General features: G+C 35.9%; 1 protein-coding gene across 9 annotated transcripts in view; it reads left to right on the forward strand.

Moving 5' to 3' along the window:
- Window positions 1–21,144, forward strand: part of PDE4D (phosphodiesterase 4D) — a 1,549,195-nt gene that overhangs the window by 1,149,524 nt on the left and 378,527 nt on the right. The window contains exon 1 of one of the 9 annotated variants that reach the window (XM_032282096.1): window positions 908–7,805. The exons of the other annotated variants lie outside the window; for them this stretch is intronic. Coding sequence (XP_032137987.1) covers window positions 7,717–7,805 — 89 coding nt within the window. The 5' untranslated portion in view covers window positions 908–7,716. Of the gene's footprint in view, window positions 1–907; window positions 7,806–21,144 lie in introns of those variants that run through there. 9 annotated transcript variants of the gene reach the window in all.

Here is a 21,144-nt window from a genome sequence, read left to right on the forward strand (position 1 = left end):
TTCCTTCCTTCCTTCCTTCCTTCCTTCCTTCCTTCCTTCCTTCCTTCCTTCCTTCCCTCCTTCCTTCCTTCCCTCCTCTCACAAATGCATGTTTAGCATCTCCTACATACCCCATGCTATGCCAGCTGCCTGCTGATAGTCAGTGGTAAAAGCAAAAACCAGAATCAGTCCTATTACCTTATTGATAATGACCTAATTGGGTAAATGTCTATCATAAATTCTGGTTCTGAGAGGTAGCTAGTAAATGGCACCCTAAGTTTTATATATTCTGTCCACAAAACAAAAACAAATAACAACAATAAGTTGTTTTCTTTTGTTGTTACTCAAAACCCAGATTTCTACTGTAGCCCCTAGTGCATTGCTACCTGTGTTTGGATGGACTGAAAAGTGTTTCAGTTTCTCTCCTATGTAGAATATTCAGAGGGAAAGTGCAGGGCAGTACCCAATGCATACAAACACTGACTTGATCACTTTTCCTCAAGCCAAACTATACTCCAGGCCTCCTCTCTCTCTAGTTATCATAGTTGAGCCCGCTCAGCCCCACTTGCAGCCTCAGTCCCACGCCAGGCTCACCGGCCAAATTTGTCCCTGGAATTAGGAATTGAAAGATAAGCCAGCTACAGTAGAGACAAGATTTGGAAATAGGCAAAACTGACTTGGACTCACATGTCTGTCATGTTACCTCTGTGGTGTCAGCCAAGTTACTTAACCTCTCTGAGCCTCAGATTTCTCATCTATAAAGTGGTGATAATGTCTGCTCATGAGTTGGAAGATTAAATAAGATTATGTAATCCCAGCACTTTGGAGGCCGAGACGGGTGGATTGCCTGAGGTCAGAAGTTCAAGACCAGTCCGACCAACATGGTGAAACCCCATCTCTATTTATTAAAAAAAAAAAAATTTTAAATAAGATTATGTAAATCTTATCTGACACCAAATGACTTTCCCGTGAAAGTTCAAAACTTCCTTCGTGCTTTAATTCTCCAAGGAAGGGGACCTGACCTTTTTCATTTCTATATTTACTTATATTCTAGGCATGTATTTGTTAAGATACAGGTTTTGCATTAAGAGGGACCTCAATTTTAACCTCAGATCTGCTACTCATTGGCTGTATGATCATAGGGTCAAGTTCCTTCAACTTAGTAAGCCTTCATTTCCTCAGTGGTGATACCGAAGAAAAATAATACAAAGCACACAGATAAATTATTGTAAGGATAATATATATTATACCGTAAAATTCTGTGCAGAGTCTTCAGAATGCTTTCATGTAAGTTAGCCTCTTCAATCCTCTCAAAAACTTTTTGCAATAGCTCTCTCTCTCAAATGAGAACCAAATGTGTAAGACATTAAAACTCAGCAAGATCAATAAACACCACAGAATAAACACCAAATAAGTGGTTGATATCATCATAGTAAAATGAATTAGAAAAGTTACCCTGACATTATGGTGATGTTTTGTTCACAAGCTCATTCAGTGCACAGGAAGTGTCCAAGTAAGGAAGGGGTCTGAGGATGACAGGTCAGGAATAAGTACTAAGGAATAGGAAAATTTATGACTGTTAGATCCAACAAATGGATAACCAGATTTAGCAACATATTGAACAGTCATGGAAAAAATCCACAGCACCAAAATTCAACATATGAGATTTTTATTTAGGGATTCATGGTATTGGGGGTCTTTTTTCTTTCTCCCAAGAAGGTGATTTTGTTTCTCAGCCTAGAAGTTTCATCACTGCTTTTGCTTATTTGTAAGCATAATTCTAAAAAGTTGGAAGAAGCCATTTCTGTCCTTATTTGGTGCATGGTCAACAATAAGGGTAGCATGAATTGGAGTCAGTGTTGCAAATGCTTTCCCAACTAAACAACCTGTCTCTAGGATCCCATAATTTTTCAAAAAGTAAACAGAAATATTTCTATATTTAGGAGAAGCTTAGGGGTTTGAACAATCAAGAAATTCTATCAGCTAGTTTTAGTAAAATTTCTTGCCACCTAATTTTTTTAGATCTTCTAAACAAAGTTCATAGAGGATTTTAATGCTTCAAATAAAACATTAAAATTTCTTCATATGGTTAACCTTCAAATGTAACAGCTAATATTTTATTCTTATGTACATGGGATATAAAGATTTCTAATAGAGAAAGGTATTATCTATCAAAACTGAAGACTGATACTCTTTTTGAAAGTGATAAAATGGTATGCCTACTTACCATGCTCATGAAATAACCAATTGGCAATTTTTAAAACTTGAAAATGTTTCTAACAGTGTAAAAATAGTTTTCCTACCTCCCCCAAAAGCTTATAAACATCAGCAGTATGTGCCTAAAATTTCGTGCAGTTTTCAGAGTGTTTTTATATAAATTACCTTATTCAGCCCTCTCAAAAACTCTTTGCAATGGCTCTCAAATGAGAACCAAATGGATAAGACACTGAAACTCAGCAAGATCAGGCAACGATCTTTAAGGTCACATGGCAAGTTCATGGCATAACTGTGACTCTAATCTCTAATCGCCTATACCAGTGCTGCCCTGAAAATTTGCCCAATGATGTTTCATTAAAAAAAAATTTTTTTTTAACTATTTGGAGGACAGGCCAGTAACTCCTTCAGTCATAACAGAGACAGTGATTTTTCTGGTTTTGTTGTTTTCTTATTTATTTATTGCAACAACCTTGGCTTTGTCAGAGGGAGCACCTAAAAAAAAAGAAAATAAACAAGCCCTACCTAAATTACCCGTTGTGAATTTTCTGCCCCTATTTAGGCATATAGAAGAATATAATGTCAGTGATGCATCTTATTTTTAAGATGCCGTGAAAATATTGGTTTGTCCATTTATTAAACAAACATAATTGTGGCTTCTATGTCTCTACACTGTTTGCTGAGCACTGAGGACCCAGAGGGAAAGCAGATGTGATCCATGTCCTCATAATGTTTAGGTCTCTCAGGGAAGCCAGACACTGAATAAGTCATTCCTAATGTGATGACGCTGACAAAGAGGAACTGCAGAGTGCGATGGAGACATCGCCTGATCTGGGGAGGCAGGGAAGACTTCCGGAGGAAGTGGCTTTCAAGATGAAATCCTATATCTACCACTCTTTCACTCACCAGTCATAGCTAAGTAGGATTTTTATTTAAGACTGTATTCAGGAGTAGAATAGAAAGAATTTTTATGACTTTTAAAATCTTCATATACAGAAAATTGAACAATTAGACAATTAGTGGCACCAGAAGACTTTTACACACTTGCTCAAAAATTGTGTTAAATTATTTCAAGTGATTAGTCTACATTAATTTCAAGATTTTTAAAGAATTTGAGCCTAGAAATATTTTTAATAGTTAGAAAAATCTCTTAGGACCTTGTCAATTATTTAGTAGATACTTAATAAACATAAAATTTATTTTCTTTTCCTTTCATTTCTTTCTCTATGATTTCTTCCCTTCAACCCCATTTATCCAAGTATTCAGAAGGATCTTTGTTAGCTTAGTGAATAGAAGAGCTTGACTTAATTGTTTTCCAAATCACTAAAACATTCCTAAAAGTGATGTAGATGGAAACCTAAGTGTCTAGTAAAACATTTTGATTCACAATCCATTGTTTTATTGATTTTTTATCATTATATTTAAGCATGCCTCCTGTTGATTATTTTAGTCTATATCCTGATTTTAGCTCTTTAATTAGGTGTCCTGGGTCATATATGAGTAATGGATGCAGAAGCTTAAAATACAGAGCATGCTTTCCCAGTGTACTTAAGACTATGGGGTAACTTCAATTCTCTTAATGTTTTACTGTTTCCAAGTCTTAAAATAATTATCTCCCACTTCAGAACATGGAACAAGTGACCTTTAAATCAAGTAGACTCATATAAGGTTTAGAATTAATATTTGAAAGCAATTCAAAGAAGATTCTAGTATTATTTTGTGACACTTCCATTCGAAGAAATAATTTATAATTATGATAAGTAATGTAACAAAAGTCATTTCTTACATTTACTTATGCTGAATGGACATTAGTTTTAAGGAGTATACACATCCCATTGTCAAACAGCCTTTTGTCACAGTCTTTTGCAATGTATCACTCTGAAGATAGAATTATTACAAGGACACCCTCATCAGAAGTAGATGGTAAATAACTGTTATTTGCTTCCACGTTAACTTCTGCTGGCTTTGAGTCTGTGACCAGAGACTATTTCAAAATACAGCACTATCCTGAAACCCACTATCTGCCTACTCTGGTTTCCTGAAGCAATGTCTTTCAAACTAACGCAACCCCGCCAATGTAACAGTTTATTTCTCTGAAGTTTAACTCAACCCTGTCTCCTCCGTATGCCTGTTAACTAGAGACTTGATGTGTAAGTAATTGAATGCCCATGTGGATTGTGTTTAGATTATCCCACTTTCAAATTTGGGAGTTTCATTTTTATTCATAGTAGCTGTCTCCTATAAAGGAAATTTCTGTGTCAGATATCCAAACTCAATTTGCCATTCGTAACATCTGGAATCTTGGAACCCAAATCCCAGAAATATTCAAGAGGCAAAAAAGATGCCTTATTTAGAGTTCTGCAGAACAGAAGAGCTGTTATTGGCAGGAGATGGGCATTTTGCTGATATTTTAGGAGAGTTATAACTTAGGTGGATAACAATTGGATGGAAGCAATGTTTAGATTTTAGAATCTGGTTTTCCCTGGGACATATAAAATTAGTTTGCACAACTTGTAAATATAATTATTTGTTTCAGGGATGGAACATCTCTCCTTGCTAGTCAATCATGATTTTACTAAAATTCATCTGGAAAAATAAACAATAAATGACAGTAATTAGAATGTTCAAAAGATGTCTTCTTTTTCCTTTTCTACTCTGATTCTCATGAAGTAAAAATTATAAACAGCTTGTTGTAATATAAATGATAGTAAAGATCTATCCTAGAAAAACATTATATTCAATTTCTTATTTTTTCCAGATGTCTAAATTCTCATGTTTATGAAATATTAGCCAGTTCTTCAAAAAAAAAAGATATTTATATTTGAAATTAAGGCTTAATTTTGCTCATGATTAATCTCAGAAATAAGTAGCTTATTTCTGTGACCTTGCTGAGGTCTGGTAACCTACGAGGGATTATGTGTAACTGTGAGGAAGAAATGAAAAGGAGGCGGTGAGTAATTATTTAAGAAAAAATAGCATTAAAATTGGCAGACACTTCTTGTGTCTGTAACTGTTTTCACACTAGGAAAACGAACCAGAGTTTCAATTTTCCTGTTCATAATTTCACATTTATAGTTCCATTGTTTTTATCTTGTTTAACTGTTCTGGATGTCTGCTTTTACAAAGCAGGGGGGAAAAGAAGGAAAAATGTTTTTGACGATAATGAAAAATACAAGATTTGTTCTCCTTCCTTGTACATTTTTAGAGGAAGTTGTACATTCCCTAGCAGATTCATTCTAGATTATTCGTATATCTTTATAGCTTATCATTTAGATATCCATTAATAGAACATTCTTTTAAAAATATAAATTGGTAAGCAAAGGCAGTTAATTATTTGTGAAGATGTGTACTGCAGGCTTTATCCTGAATAGAAAGATAGGGTTTATCTTGCTATCAGTAAAATTGGGTTAATAATGAAAATATTTTTCTGCTTCCAAAGTTGTATACATAGACTGAAGCTTTTATTAGAAATCAGTGATGCTGTTTCACCTATAAAATTTTAAACACCACCAGACAAAATGAGAGCTTTGTGTTGCCTGGAGGGTGAAAGAAGTCTCTTTTCCAGCAACATCCCTTCTGCTTTCCTGCTTGGCTATGTGGCCTCCCTCCCCCTCCCTTTCACACCAAGCCACCCCACCCCACCAGCTGTTAGGGACTCCTCCCATCTTTATGCAGATCACTCATTCTCTTAGATGGTCTTTCTTTAGTCTCATATGAAGACAGTGTACTAAGCACCAAGTTGTTCAGCTCAGTGCTAACTTTGCCAGGAATGTGTGCATTTCCTAAGAGCTGCCCAAAATGGAAATTAAACAGTATGAAAGAATGAAATGGCAATAGTGCCATTTTGTACACCAGAAGAGCAGATTGGCATCGGTATAAGCACCTTTTCAGTCCTTTGAGAACACCAGGAAAGTGGCCATCTGTTTTGCCCACGTGAAATTTGGATCTCTATACAAAGGCAAAAAGACAGTTTGTGAAGCATTACAATATTGCAAGATGATTCAGAGAGAATGTGTTTTGTTTATTTTTGAACTCTCTGCTCCTCCAAGGTTGCTGCTATTAGGGGCAGTTCTCACTCACCCACTCTCTTTGAGCTCATGTGTCTGATAAGAAAGAGGTGAAACTGTAAAAACGTTTTCTATTACTCATCTGCAAAGCTGATAGGAAACCTGTAGCATTGTTAAGAACCCCTGGTGTGCTGGATGCTGTTGTGAAAATAAGCATAATGTTTAATGTCTTGAGCTTTTACTGAAATTATATAAATATTCAAGACTCTCTTGGTGTACAAGAGACAGATTGAGCTTTAGAGGTCTCAAAATTTACAGATATGGTGATGTTCACCAAGCTCAACTGTTGGTCAGTTTTGTCCAGTTCAGAGAGGGTTAAATTCACTCTTGGGCCCTCCAAGCTTCTCTAATCTTATCCTGGAGAAGTAGAGCTCTGCCTTGGTTTACAGTTGAGGTCACCGGCGGGGCAGTGTTTCGACAGGGACTGATGAAATTATGCTGCATTGTTAACATTGAATACCACTCAGTGGTGAGGACCGATGACGGCACTAGGGCCCTTTGACTTCTTGGGTACAATATCTTGAAATAGATGCTTTCTCAAAATGTCCTGGACTCATAAAACATGTGAAGGCTTCTATTTGGCTTTCATCATTTATTTAATTTGAAAGAAAGTTGTTTTAAGGGATTTATCAGAGTTAAGAAATGTTTCTAGGGAATAGAAAATGGACAAGATAATTGATCTTTGTTGTCAAAGTCATGCATTGTAATTCACTCTCTAAGGTGACGCAGCATCTCCTTGAGGGAAAAGCTGCCAAAAGCTCTGAAAGTGATCTGCCTGTTTTTTTCTCACACTGGCTTGCAGAGAGGCACTGGTATTTTCAAGATGACTAAATCCTGTTTACCTCCTGTGGAAGGCTTGCTAAGAATTATATCCATCTCTGTTTTTAAGAGAAGTTGAAATAAGGAAAATTATAGTTGCCAGTTAGCTGTGTGAAATTTAGTAGTATTTGTCAGATGCCCCAGTCATAGGCAAGTATTTACTTTTTAAAAGTTTGTAACAAAGCCCTCACATTTACCATTTTTAAAGTTCACACTGATATAAAGGTTCAATCACACTTTTCATTGTGTGTGTGCACGCACGTGTGTGTGTGTGTATGTGTGTGTGTTGTGCTTTTCAGGAGTGGCATGTGACTATGCTGTTTAATCAGGGCTATATTTAAAAACAAATTTTCGAGGGAGTGTTTCTCACGTTAATTATGAGATAAGGCCTGAGTGAAGCAAGCTCTGTCGCAAAGGCCAAGTGTCACGCAGCAGGAAGTCCTGGCCATCCCTTCCAGCCCTGCCTCAGCCAGCCTGCCACCTCTCTGTCAGCGCATACCAGCATACCACCGCACAAAGGAAATGCCCTCACTCAGCTACAAGTGCCTCCTGCTCTGTGCGAGGCCTCAGGGCCCCAGGGTCCGGCACCAGCTCTGACTTACCGTGGTTCCTGTGGATCTTGGCATCATCCTTACAAATGGCTTTTGTTTGGGATCCTCTGGGAGCCACAGTGCCAGGACCATCTCCAAGGGCCAAATCAAGATTGCGTTTCTCAAAGTCCTACAGGTATTGCTCTTTTCCTTTTGTAGCTGGAAAGAATTGTTTAACTGCCTTAGGCCCCTTGCAAATAAGCTTTTGCCATATGTCGACCTTCTAACTCCTAATGCTGGTTAAGTTAACAATGTATAAAATAAGAGCCAAGACGATGGTGTAAATCTTGAAATAGGAATATGTAGGTACCTCCAGAAGTAGAAGGAAGTTGACTGACTTTAAAAGCTAATTACAAGAGTTAAATGGCAAACTTAACAAAGCATTCATATTACTGCCACCTAGAAAACAGTGTATTAACTTGTCTAGTGGCTTAATACAGCCAACTCTAAATGTTAGGGATGGGTTCTTGTTTGACTAACCAACAACAAAAACACTACATTGTTGTTCACAAGCGTTTCAGGGGACATTCACATGAAAAAAATGGAAACTAATGCTATGTCCCAGGTAGTAATTCAGTTTTAATCTTGTCCAGCAGAATCAGATGCCATGAATTCAAACTAAATATTTTAATAATCTTTTACTTCTGAAAATCATATTAAGAATCTTAACCTCATGACCTAACTAAACTGTCAATGACTGTTTTGCAATAAAAATAGCTTGTTTTAACCAAATAACGGGAAAAAGACACTTAAAAAAAAAGTCTTGGATTTCCTTTTTCAAGTATTCCAGGTGTTTATAAAGAAAAGATTGATTATTCTTTATTATTATTGTTTATACAGAAGAGCTTTTTTGTTTCTGATTAATTACAGTCGATAGCACTGAAAGCTATTTATTTAATCAATAGTAAATAGAAGTGAAATTGTTTGTAAAATTTTGGATATAAAGTCTTATTTAGACCAAATGTAACACATCTGGAAGCTGCCAGTCCTATGTAGAAATATGCATTAACTCTGGATTAAAATGTGTTCTGATTTGCCTGCATATAAAACATTCAAAGTTTGAATTAAAATAATTCATGAGAATTATTTATTTGCTTTAGACAGTAAAGAAGATAATATCTTTGGAATTTTTTAGGGGACTATAAGATCAGAGAAATAAAATTGTAAAATTTGTCATAACAATGCAGAAGTAAACTTTGGCAATAGATAAATATAATTTGTCAGCTAAAGGTGTAGGTAGTAACTCCATTTATTTTTATTTCAAAATAAAATAACGATTTATTTGTTATTACGTTAGTTTCTTACAGCTGTGAAATTTGGTTGAACATTAGAAATTATATGCCTACTACGTGCTTTGCATTCTGTCTAATGTGATTCTCATGCTTATTATGTGCTAAATTGTACATTCAGAACTTAACATCAAAGATTTGTTAACATTACTGTGCATATTTCCAATATATGGTGGCTTCTAGGCTCTCTTCATCACTGCGATCTGATAGCAAGCTCCTTAATATCATAAATCTCCAACTGCTGGATCAAGTAAAAGCAATAGCTTGATGGACTAAAGAATTTGAGAAATCTCAAGAAATGCAGAGTTTAAGCTCTACTGTGCAATTTACAAATAGGTTACAAACCTGGCCTCAGTTTGGCAAAGATATTTTTATTTGAGGTGTTATATGATATATATATATAGCTATATGATAAATATATTTTTTTCAAGGTTCCTTTGGTCAAGTCCTGGCCCTTTCCAAAACACAAGCATTAGCAGCTAAGGATGACTTTTTCATGTATTTAAATCCCTCACATCTGTAATTTTAACAAGTTTCATTTGTAACAAGTTTAAGTGGTGAGGATGGCATCTCAAATATCCATCATGAGGCACTTTCCTTTGGAAGTTTGAGAGGCTTAGTTCCTCCTTTATTTCCTCTCAATTTGAATATGCAGTTTCCAACATACTGATTAATTTATTTATATATGCTGTTTTCACCGTTTGGAGGTTCTAGTTTATCTTTCCAGTTGGATCGCAAACTCTTTGAGGTTAGAAGCTTCCTTATATACAGCAAGAAAGCCAATAATGCCTATTTGATAAAGTATCCCATTAACTTCTCTTATTTGGCATCACTCCATAATGCTTTATTAGCATAAACAACTTGATATGATCATATCTATCATAAATTGAATTGAGTGGAAGGGTTAGGGAGATAGGAAGGCAGATGGCCACTGGCTCTCACATTTCTGGAGGTCCCTCACCCATTCAAGGAGATTATGCATTCAGCCACAGTAATATACTGACAATAATGAAAAAAAGGTATTTATCATATTACTTAAAATTTTTATTATTCCATAATACCTCAAATGCACCATGAGTCACTAAATATATATATATATATATACACACACATATATATACACATATGTATACACACACACACATATGTACACACACACATACCACATGTACACACCACATATACATACCATACACAGGCACATTCACACACAGTTAAATGCTATAATTATCTTCTGAAGAACATAGTTTTATTGCATAGTATTCTTAAAATTAAAGGTGTTAAACTATTTGATGTAAACATGTAAAATATCTCATAATGTTACAGCCTTGTTTTTGCATTTCTTAATTTTAAAAAATATATACAAGATCCTTAAACCCTGAAAATAACTTAAGCTTATCTTGACCTTTAAGAGGCTTTGGATATGATCCCATTATTGAAGCAACTGAAAGAACTGGACATTAAACAACATTTCTTCATTGAATTTCTCTCACATGAGATTTTTATGAGCAATATTTTATATATTGTAAAACCTTCAAATGTGCCTATTTTAATGTCATTTTTCTTTGACTATCAAATGGATAATAATGCATGATACTGGGGGTGCACTTAGCTTTATGCTGAAATATTTTTCTTTGATGTGGCTTTTACTCACAGGTAACATTCAGGCTAAAGGAAAGCCAAGTCTATAAGATATGAAATTCAATTCGTGTCTGATTTGTTAAAATAATAGCAAATCATACACATTTGATGAGTGTTGACTCCCAAGAAGTACAATCTTAAACAGGTTTACAATGCTCAAAATAGATTTAAAAGTTTTTCAGCTGTGGGTAAAATACATTTTACTAAAAAACCAAAAATGATTAATGTATAGCTTATTAAACTAAGTTTGATTTGAGACAGAAAGAGAGATTGAAAAAGAAATGAAAAGGGAGAGAGAAGGAAAGGGAGGAGAGAGGAGTGGAGCAGGGCCCTGGAAAGAGGAGGGAGGAAGAAAAAGAGAAAAAGAGAGAAAGCAGAGCATTACACAATAAGGAAGCGACTTTTTCGCTGTGAATCCAGAAGAGAGTGCCAGCCATGTTTTCAGTAATCGGATCGGTGTCAGCATTAGGGCACCACTTACAAAGCTGAGTACTATTTTTGAGGGTGAGGTGCTGATTTGTCTGTCTAGGTTCCGGCACACGTGTTTAAAGATTTACCTCATTATTTTAGAGCAATGCCCCTCCCGTGTATTATAGAGAAGAAAGAGAATAATGTGCTCATGTTAAATTTGAGAAAATAATGTGGATAAGTTTATGTTTGTTGTTTAAATATGGTACCTAGAAAATACTGTGGAAAAATGATCTGGGAAGTAAAGAAAGAATCAAGGAGCAAAGGTTTACCCAGCCTGTGGACCCTGACAACTCCAATAAGAGAACACTAGGAAATTTTGTACTTTTGAAAATATTATTGTTTAAAACTACAGTAGTGTTCAAGGAAACTTTAAATAGAAAATTACTCTTCTTGAGATGGTTCTGTCTTCCAAAGAGAACAAATCACAAACCCTTTCTGCTTTGTGTCTTAAAAAGGGATGTTAAAAGGAACATTTTACACAATGAGTATGGGGTAGGTACTATGCAAATAGAAGAGAAATTCACTCAGGGTACATTAGAATGTAGGGCAGAGATTATTCCATAGCGTTCCACAGGCAAGAAACAAAGTGTCTTCTAGTTTTCTTGCCCTTTATACTAATAGGGGTCATGGGATAGAAATTCTCAGAAAATATCCAGAACTCATATTTGCCAATTGTTTCAACATCTTTTCCTTCCCAGAATTTTAGCAGAATTGCCAAACAGGTGATTAATTAAATACATATGCACATGCTTGTACCTCATATAGAAGGGCTAATGAGTAAATCTGTTTTATGTGACATGCACTGAACAGTAGAAGGAAGGAGGAATAACAATCAGATCAATAAACAAAAGTGCAGATGGTATCTGGGCTATGAAAAAATAAAGCAATATTTGGCCAAATAAGAAGATCTGGATATTCCTAAAGTGTCCCCTGTATTCTTAGGAAGTAAAGATCAAATCTGTAACTTTGATCTGGAAATTGCATAGTAGCAGATATGAACAGGGATCATAGGAGAGTGTGGTCTCATCGCTACTCTTTGCTACTACCAAAACCTAACTGGTAGCATCAGTGATCGTCCAATCACACTGCAGAATTCCCATTAGAAAATGCTGTCTTGAACCCACATCTTAGAAAGGGAGTGAGTACCACCAGTGAATCAGTACACTGGGATGTAACTTTCTGTGTACCCCAAGACTACTTCCTGTTATATAGCAATTTTTCGTTTTCAAAGCTTTTCTGATGTAACAGATGTGACAACTGTTGTTTTTAGTGTGCCACAGCTCATCTCACTTAATTCTTTAGCGTAAGTGAAAAGGATAGGTATAATTAGTATCAAATAAGAGAAGAAGAATTGAAGGTTCGGGGACTAGAGACCACACACACACACATGGTTAGAAAGTCCAAAGTAAGCACAATAGAGCTAATTTGTATTGGATGCTTACTGTGCACCAGGAAGTGTTCCCAGTGCCATACATGCATTAGCTCATGCATGTCATCCTCCAAAACAGCCTCGGGAAGTAGATCTAGCATTACCATTATCTTACAAATGAGGAAACCAGGCAGAGCAAGTTTAAGAAACGTGCACAGGTATGAATTCCGGAAGTCTGTGTTAGAACCAGGACTCCTAGTCACTCTCTCACATCCAGTTTCCTGACCAGATCCTATTATAACACACAAGGAAAAATTCCATAATAAGATGTGTGATTCTAATAGATGTACTATCTTCCTCTACTTAACTCTGAATCTTTATCTGAAGATAGAACACAATGTAATTTGTTAGAGAATAGGGCTTAGTAATCAATTAAAATATAACTTATTAAGTAATATCTAAACTGTCCTCTAACCTGATTGATGTTGGTTTAAAGGAGTGCTAAGCAAAAGCATCAAGACAAAAGTATTTTTATATTTAAGAAAAAAGAAGATGAATCAGTGATTTTATGTTGTCTTCTTCTGCCCCCTCCTGGGTTTTGCTTCATGGGCTTCCATCTGGCTTATTTCATCTGGCCAAAAACATTGGTCATGTGGTTGTATTTTGCTGCCAAAATATTGCTCCTTGGCCAGCTGTTTAGAGGAGCCAGAAGATTCTCTGAGCTAGAGAGGTCAACTCCATCTTGTTTCATGTCTACTTATTCTACTGGCATTGTCTTGACTATTAAACTAGGCTTCTTAATGTTATTTCAAATTGTGAGTAATGTTGGCTAAATTGACAATGAAAAAATAATTACCATATAGGCGACATTTATACCTAAGAATAACAATACTGCTAGCAACCATTGCACATGTTGAGAAGAGGTAGCATGTTGTAGGAGAACTTTGGCTCTAGAGCCAAACAGACCAAGCTTCGGTGCCAACACTGCTGCTTTCCTGGTTGGGCAGTTTTCCTGAGCTCTCTGATCCATTTCCAGGTCCATAAATAGGAAATAAAAATACCCACCTCAGAAGGCCATTGTACAGATTAAATGAAAACAGGTACATGAATACAGGCCATTTTCAGATGTAACAGATGTGACTACTGTCGTTTTTAGTGTGCCACAGCTCATCTCACTTAATTCTTTAGGGTAAGCGAAAAGGATGGGTATAATTAGCATCAAATAAGAGAAGAAGAATTAGGAGTTCAGGGACTAGAGACCACACACACACACGTGGTTAGAAAGTCCAAAGTAAGAACAACAGAGCTAATTTGTACTGGACACTTACTATGCACCAGGAAGCATTCCCAGTGCGATAGCCTCTTTCCCAGTGCCAACCTCTTTCATAGCATTTTCCAAGCCTTCCCTAACATTTCACAAATTTTGCAAAGCTTCTTTTGTGAAATACATTTACAGGTAAACTGTCATCTTTGGTACCACTCTTGGTCTCAGAATAGTACAATAGAGCTGGCTTATAAATGGAATGGTTACCTTATAAACAGCTTGCACATACAACCCAGGCTCACCTTGGAAAGGTAGTGTACAGGAATGGTTGACAGCTGGCTAGCTCTGCGGGCACACTGCAGCTGAGGTTCACATTTTCACCTTATCACTTATAGCTATGCGACTTTGGGCAAGTTACCTAACGTCATGTGCCTCAGTTTCCTCATCTATAAAATGGGGTGTTATGAGGATTACCTGTGTTAGTCATGTAAAGTGCCTGACACATAAACAACACTAAAATAAATGTCAGCTATTATTAATAATAGAATATAAGCTCCACACGGCAGCAGTTTTTGTCCTTTTTTTCCACCTTTGTATGGCCAATGCCTAGAAGAGTGCCTGGTACAGTACATGTTTAATGTACACATGTTGAATGAATGAACCTATTAGCAAATGTGTTCCAATTCATGACAAGTATGAGGACATTCAGCTTCCTTTTGCCATATTCATGGGAACAAGGGCTTAGAGCTGAAGAAACCTGATAGTTCATTTCCTCAAACTCATTTGTCTTACATTGAAGAGCTTGAAGACCTTGAAAGGTCCCAGGGTCATGCAGCTTGATAGTACCATGGCCAGAGCTAGAACCCTGGCTCTGCATGTTTCCGTGAAAATCTTTGTTCCAGTGTCCCACCCCCTCACTTCAGTACATATGCCGTCTAATTCAATGCCTTCAGTAAGGCAGCACAGAGAATGAATGAATTAGTGCACACTTCTTGCAGCCAGGGGAGAGTTAAGAGTCATAACTGGGCAATGACCATGGAAGGACAGGTTTCTAACTAATAGAAAGACTCATCCAAGTAAAATTATCCTCAGACACTTTACTTACAAGTCTAAAAATCACTTGCTACGACAGCCACAATAGGATTTTTGTGGGGAATCACCACTCTGTAAACAACATTTTTGCAGACTGCATTATAATGCATTTTTTTCAAAATTGAAGGAAAGTCCCATCTCTAACATTCAAAAGAATCCATGCAATTATCAATATAGACTAGAAACAGAGAGGGGAAATATAGTGTGAGTGTTTTCTGCACTATCAAGACAGCACATGGAACAACCACAGGCAGAAAGATTAAAAACTCTGCAATAAATATAAAGGTATTGATTTTATAAGATATGGACCAGCACAGAGCCCTGTCAAATGTGGACTGCCAGGAGATGTACAAAAAAAATCAAGGTGACAAAAGAACAAAGGACACTCCCCATTGCCAAGGGTTTATAATGATGCTGTATTTCAGTGTGAGAATGGTTTTCACTGTAGTTAAAACCATACCAGTTTTGAATGTGTTGGATAGGAGTATTTATCTTAATTAGTAGTTCATAAAATTTATACTATTTATTTTCATAATGTCGATTTAGTGATTTTCAACTAGTGCATTTTTGTCTTTAAGTCATGAAGTAGACGAGCCTGCATCAAGTTATTTTAAGAGACGGTACTTTGAGCAGCTGGATCAAGGCCTGTCTGATCTGGACAGAGCAAATAAGGAATTCTTTTTACAAAAGAGGAAGCATTCAATTGTATATACTTTACCTTGGTACTCCTTCTTCTGGAGGCCTCAGCATCTATCATGTTCTTTGCCATAGCCATATATCCACCTTCTACCTTGGCTCTCCCTCCTTCTAACTTCCATTGTTTTTTCTACCTTTGAACTATAATTGACAAGCCTTTTTAACTTTGACAAGAGGCTGAAGAGAGGTGTCTGATTGTCCATAAGACTGGATTATATAAGCACACAGAGTTGAATCAGAACAAAAGAAAATTCCATTGGCAAAGGAAGAGTACTATATGGTACTTTAAAACTTGTCCAGTTGTATTATTTTATATATTTACTTATTTTAGAGACAGGGTCTCACTCTATCATCTAGGCTGGAGTACAGTGGCATGATCATCACTCATTGCAGCCTCAAACTCCTAGGCTCAAGGGATCCTCAAGCCACAGCCTCCTGGGTAGCTAGGACTACAGGCACACCCTACCATGCCTGGCTTCAAAAAAAATGTTTTAGAGTCTATTTTGCCCAGGTTGTCCCAAACTTTTGGCCTCAAGTTATCCTCCCACCTCAGCCTCCTAAAGTTCTGGAATTACAGCCATGAGCCATGGCACATGGCACTCAAATTATGTAACTCATTAGCTGGCAATAGTGTAAATTTGGAAGACAAAAGCTAAAATGTTAAAGAGGAAAAATGGATTTGTGAATTGACTAAATATATATTACTGTAAGTATGTTAAGCCAATCAAATGCAAAAGATGGACAGTTTAAAGGGGACAAGTATGTAAGCCACACTCCAAAAATAAAATAAAATAAAAAAAACCTTTGAAGTGAAGTTTTAAAAAGATAAGCTTTGTGTCGAGCTAAAGAAATAAACTCTGAAAAAAACCCAAAATTATGACAATGAATTAAACATTCAAATATGAACAGAACAGAATATAAAAGATCAATCTATTCATTCAGGTGGTAAATGGTCACAACCAACTCTCTATGAGAGAGTGGGGAAGGGACTATTTGTAGTATTTGCTGATTTTTGTGCCAAAAAATTATCTCACCAGCCCACTTCAAACTGTAAAGATCACTAAGTGTGGAGGTGGCAAGAGAAACATAGTCCTATACACAGTGTTTCTACCACATAGATACACTAGATATAAGTTGCCCCAAAAACATCATAATAGTAAAGTGTAGCCAAATTATTCAGAAGTTAGGAGTTTTGAATACATATTTCCATTGTTTTTAAATATAATTTGTTTAATTATAATTAACAATTTTTATGTAATTTAATTTTTAATAACTGTTGGGTATTAACAGCTGACTTACAAATACTTCTAAAAATGTAACAGGATGTAATGAGAGACAAAATGGATGTGGCTTCTGCTTTTATCAAGTTTACATTCTGGTAGAGGAAGACAGAAAATAAACAAGTTAACAATAAATAAAATAAATAGAGACTGAGATGAGAGGTTCTGCTTGGGGAAACCAGGGAAGCCTTTATAAAGAGAATGATAATTTCTTTCCTTATGAATTCAACCATACTCATTCCATACATCTGTGAGTGCATTTGTAGTTCTAGGCACACAATCAGAATTACACAAGGTCAATGGAACCATATAAATATTGACCTAATTACTAACTTGTTTTCAGTCTCCAATCTCTTGAGTGAATTTGCCTTTGCTTCTGTCATTAGAAAAACACAATGAGGGAAAGTAAAACAAGGAGGAAGATGAAAAGAAGATGTAGGGGAAGGGGAGCAGTTTGCAATATACTTTCTATTACGTTGTTTCACACTATCTCAAAAATTGTTATGCATAGAAAATACTACAGCAAAGAAAATTGGAAGTTAAAAATCAATAACAGTAGTAATAACCCTATAGTAGGAACCTTTTTCTGTTTGAAATATCTGTCCATGTCTGCCTGCAAAACATAAACATCATAAACTAAGAGATTACGATGAGATTAATTTTTTATTTTCAAAGAAATAATACAAATTTTAAATCTTGCATTAAAAGGAAAGACAGCCAGACGAAACTTTTCTGACACACAAATTTTTAGGATGGCGTCTGTAAATATTATGCTTCTAATGCTTTTTGCTTGATCCCTTTTTGGCAATTAACTTGCCTTTAATTGATTTGTGGATTACCCACTGGAAGTTGCTATGGATAAAGGAATGTAATGGCAGAATTTGTTTATATAGGGTAACAAAATACATTGGCTTGAAAGAGAGATTTAACTGCAAAATATCCTTGATTCTCAGAAATTTTTCTTTTCACTTAATGGCAGTGCTTAGATAAATAATGAAAAATTAGATGAATCTAATTAGTGTTCTCATCCAAAGGGAAGGTTTATGTCCTGTTTAAGAATCACATTAATTTGATGACGTAAGTACATTCTCTAGTGAAAGGATGGCCAATTTAGTCGAGGAAAAACAAGCAAAACCTTCTGCTGTCTTCAGGTTGTACCTGACAAAAAGCTGTTACCTGTGGGTTCTATAAAGCATCACTGCCCTAATCTCAGATGAACTAAAGGATGAAAACATTTCATTGCTCAAATAATTGTTTTATCTCACATCTTACTGGTTCTAGAAAATAACTGTATATTTTCCATCCTAACTCTCCTCAGTTTCTTTTTATAAAGTTCAAAATGCCTTGAGCAGAGGTGGTCAGGAGGTTCTCAGTGGCGCTGCCACTCACTGGTTGGTACGCTTTTGTTCTCTGTTCTCCCGTGAACATGACAAGGGTGGCTTTGTACCACTTCTGTGTATGAGCTGCTTTTCAAATCCTTGGATGAGATACTTGGGAGCAAGAAATGTCAGGGTTTTTTTTCTGAAAGCAAATCCATGTAAACTGAGACAACATAAACCTCAGGGAGATCTGACATGCAGAAATGCCAAGAAAGGGAAAGTGGAAATTATTATCAGTGGGGGAACAAATTATCCTGTATTTTGGAGTGAATTTAAAAGGCTTATTGTTTATTTCAGCTCTATATGACTTAAAAAAAAAAATCTTGCAGTCTTGCCTTCCCCATATTGGTTGAAATGGGAAGGATTCTCTTTCTTTGCTATTTACATATAACCCTTAGCACTCTACGAGGATCTAATTGGTATAAAATGATGGGTGTGAATGTGCCACTAAGTGAGAAAAAAATGTCTAGCCATTTTTACTCATATAACCAACACCTAGATCAAAAACAAAACATTACCAGCTCCCAAGGGGACCCCTTTATGCTTCTTTCTAGTCACTATGGACCCAAAGATAACCCCTAACTGACTTCCAATAGCATAGATTTGTTTAGACTACTTCTGAATTTTATATGAATGAAATTATACAATATAAACTTTTATTTCAGTTAATATGTTTATGGGATTCATTCATACTGTTTTGTGTAGTTGAACATTCTTCATTCTCATTGTGTTAGTATTGCACCAAGTGAATATACTACAATTTACTTACCCATTCTATTGTTGATGGATAGTTAAGTATTCCAGTTTTAGGCCATTATGAATTAGAGCTGTTATGAACAATCTTGGATATATCACTTGGTAAACAAATGTACATGTAGTTTTGCAGGGTCTTGTGCATGCATGTAGGTTGGGTATATCCCAAGGGGTAGGATTTCTGCATCGTAGGTTATGCATATTTATTTTTAGATATTGCCAAATGTGTTTCCAAACTGGTTGCTGCATTTATGTGCTTCCAAAGTGATGTTTCAATTCTCTACATTCTTACCAAAATGTAGGTCATCCATTTTCAATGATGGCATCTTAATAAATGATTACCTAGTAATAACAATGTCATCATGCCTTTTATTTATGCAGCTGGGTCCTTTAATCTTTAGGACCCTTTTTTCCAGATATAGTATGGGTAACAGTGAGCTGTTCACACACTGTCTATTTCTCCTCATGATGAATACTATGTAACTGTGAAATAAGTGACTAAAATAAGAAACGATCTGATATGCAGAAATAGTTTTCCCTGTTTGGCCCATATGCAGCTTAAATATGTGATGTTATTCTACATTTTATCCAGATTCATTTTTCAATCCAATAGTAATCATTGTTAGCAAAAACCAATAATCTGTTATTCTGTTTTAAAATTTCCATCTCCTACTTTGAGTTCTTGTTATATAGCCCATGCTCACTTTAAATCAGGTTTTTCTTCCTGTGCATTATTTTTTGGAAAATATGTTTTGGACTTTTCCTAAACCACCTTAATCTGTTGAAAAACACTAGTAAATGCATAGGCAATGTAAGTCACGCTAAAATAAATGCGTATTACTTTTTCAAGATTTTGTTTACCTGTGCATTTAAAGGTTTTTTTTCCCTTTATTCTCTTTCTTTTCTGTCATTATGTCATTCTGTTATTTTTTTTTTAATGTCAAGATTCACTTCCTGGGTTCAAGCAATTCTTCCACCTCAGCCTCACGAGTAGCTGGGATTACAGGCACCTGCCATCATACCCAGCTAATGTTTTTATTTTTGTAGAGATGGGGTTTCACCATGTTGACCAGTCTGGTCTTGAATTCCTGACCGTAGGTGATACTCCCACCTCAGCTTCACAAAAGGCTGGAATTACAGGCGTGAGCCACCATGCCTGGCCTTAAAGTAAGAATTTAAAAGACCGAATTTGAAACCTGGCCCCATCCACCAAGACTGTTTTCATTCTCAGAGAAGAATTTGTTAAACTTCTAGGAAACCTGACTATCATCCTATCCCACCTGAGATATCATGAAGCTTGTGCTAAAAATGGAATTATTCAGTGATCGTGGGCTGCTTTTCAAGCATTTTTCACTCACCCTTTACCATTATGACAGTAAACTTTGGGGAGAGAGGAAGGCATGGACCAGTACATCTTTTAGCATTTCTTGGTTGTGCTAAGAACAACTGAGGAACTGCTAAAAAACGACTATACAAACAGATAGAAAGTATTTTTATTATGACCCTTGGGAAAAACCTCTTCCCCCATAAAATGTTTAGTATCTTGTATAAAGTCATAATGTACTTTTAAATATTCAAATCCAATTCCAGACATCATTTATTTACCACTTACTGTGTAATCCACCCATGCAAAATGTAATTTCTTACTTTTAATATAAATTTTTGTTATTATCATAAATGAAGTCTCAGGCCACAACATTTTGTTAGGTTGCATTCAAATGGTAATCATAAAATGAACTATACCAGTTTTTGCATGGAAGGGCAGCAGCCAGCTGATCTAGATTTCCACCCTTATCTTGGCTCATTAAGCAACATTGGACAAGTTACCTTAATTTCACAGGTCCTAAGCCTTCTCATTTGAAATTGAGTATATGGACTGTATAATTACTACATCCTTTAAGGCTTACAGCAATAACATTATGGAGGTATAAGAAAACTATAAATGATCCAAGACATGTGCTTCAGTATTTCTTCATATATCAAGCATGCGTTAATGAAATCAACACCAAGCTCAGGAAATATCAAAGAGTAGTTCAATGTCCCTGTAACTTATATGCAATTCAATAATTCATCCAACAAATGTATATTGAGTATATATAATCTGCTAGACTTAGGAAGTCTTAAACTTTGTGCTGTACATTCTGATAGACATGTAAGCCAGGGGTTGGCCGACTTTCAAAGGCGACCCTTTTACTAACATTGTTCTTCTGAAAGCTAGTAAGTATAAGCAAGAGGAGAGGT

The sequence above is a fragment of the Sapajus apella genome, unplaced genomic scaffold, assembly GCF_009761245.1.
Source record: "Sapajus apella isolate SASKATOON/1434 unplaced genomic scaffold, GSC_monkey_1.0 scaffold1, whole genome shotgun sequence".
NCBI classification, from domain to species: Eukaryota; Metazoa; Chordata; class Mammalia; order Primates; family Cebidae; genus Sapajus; species Sapajus apella.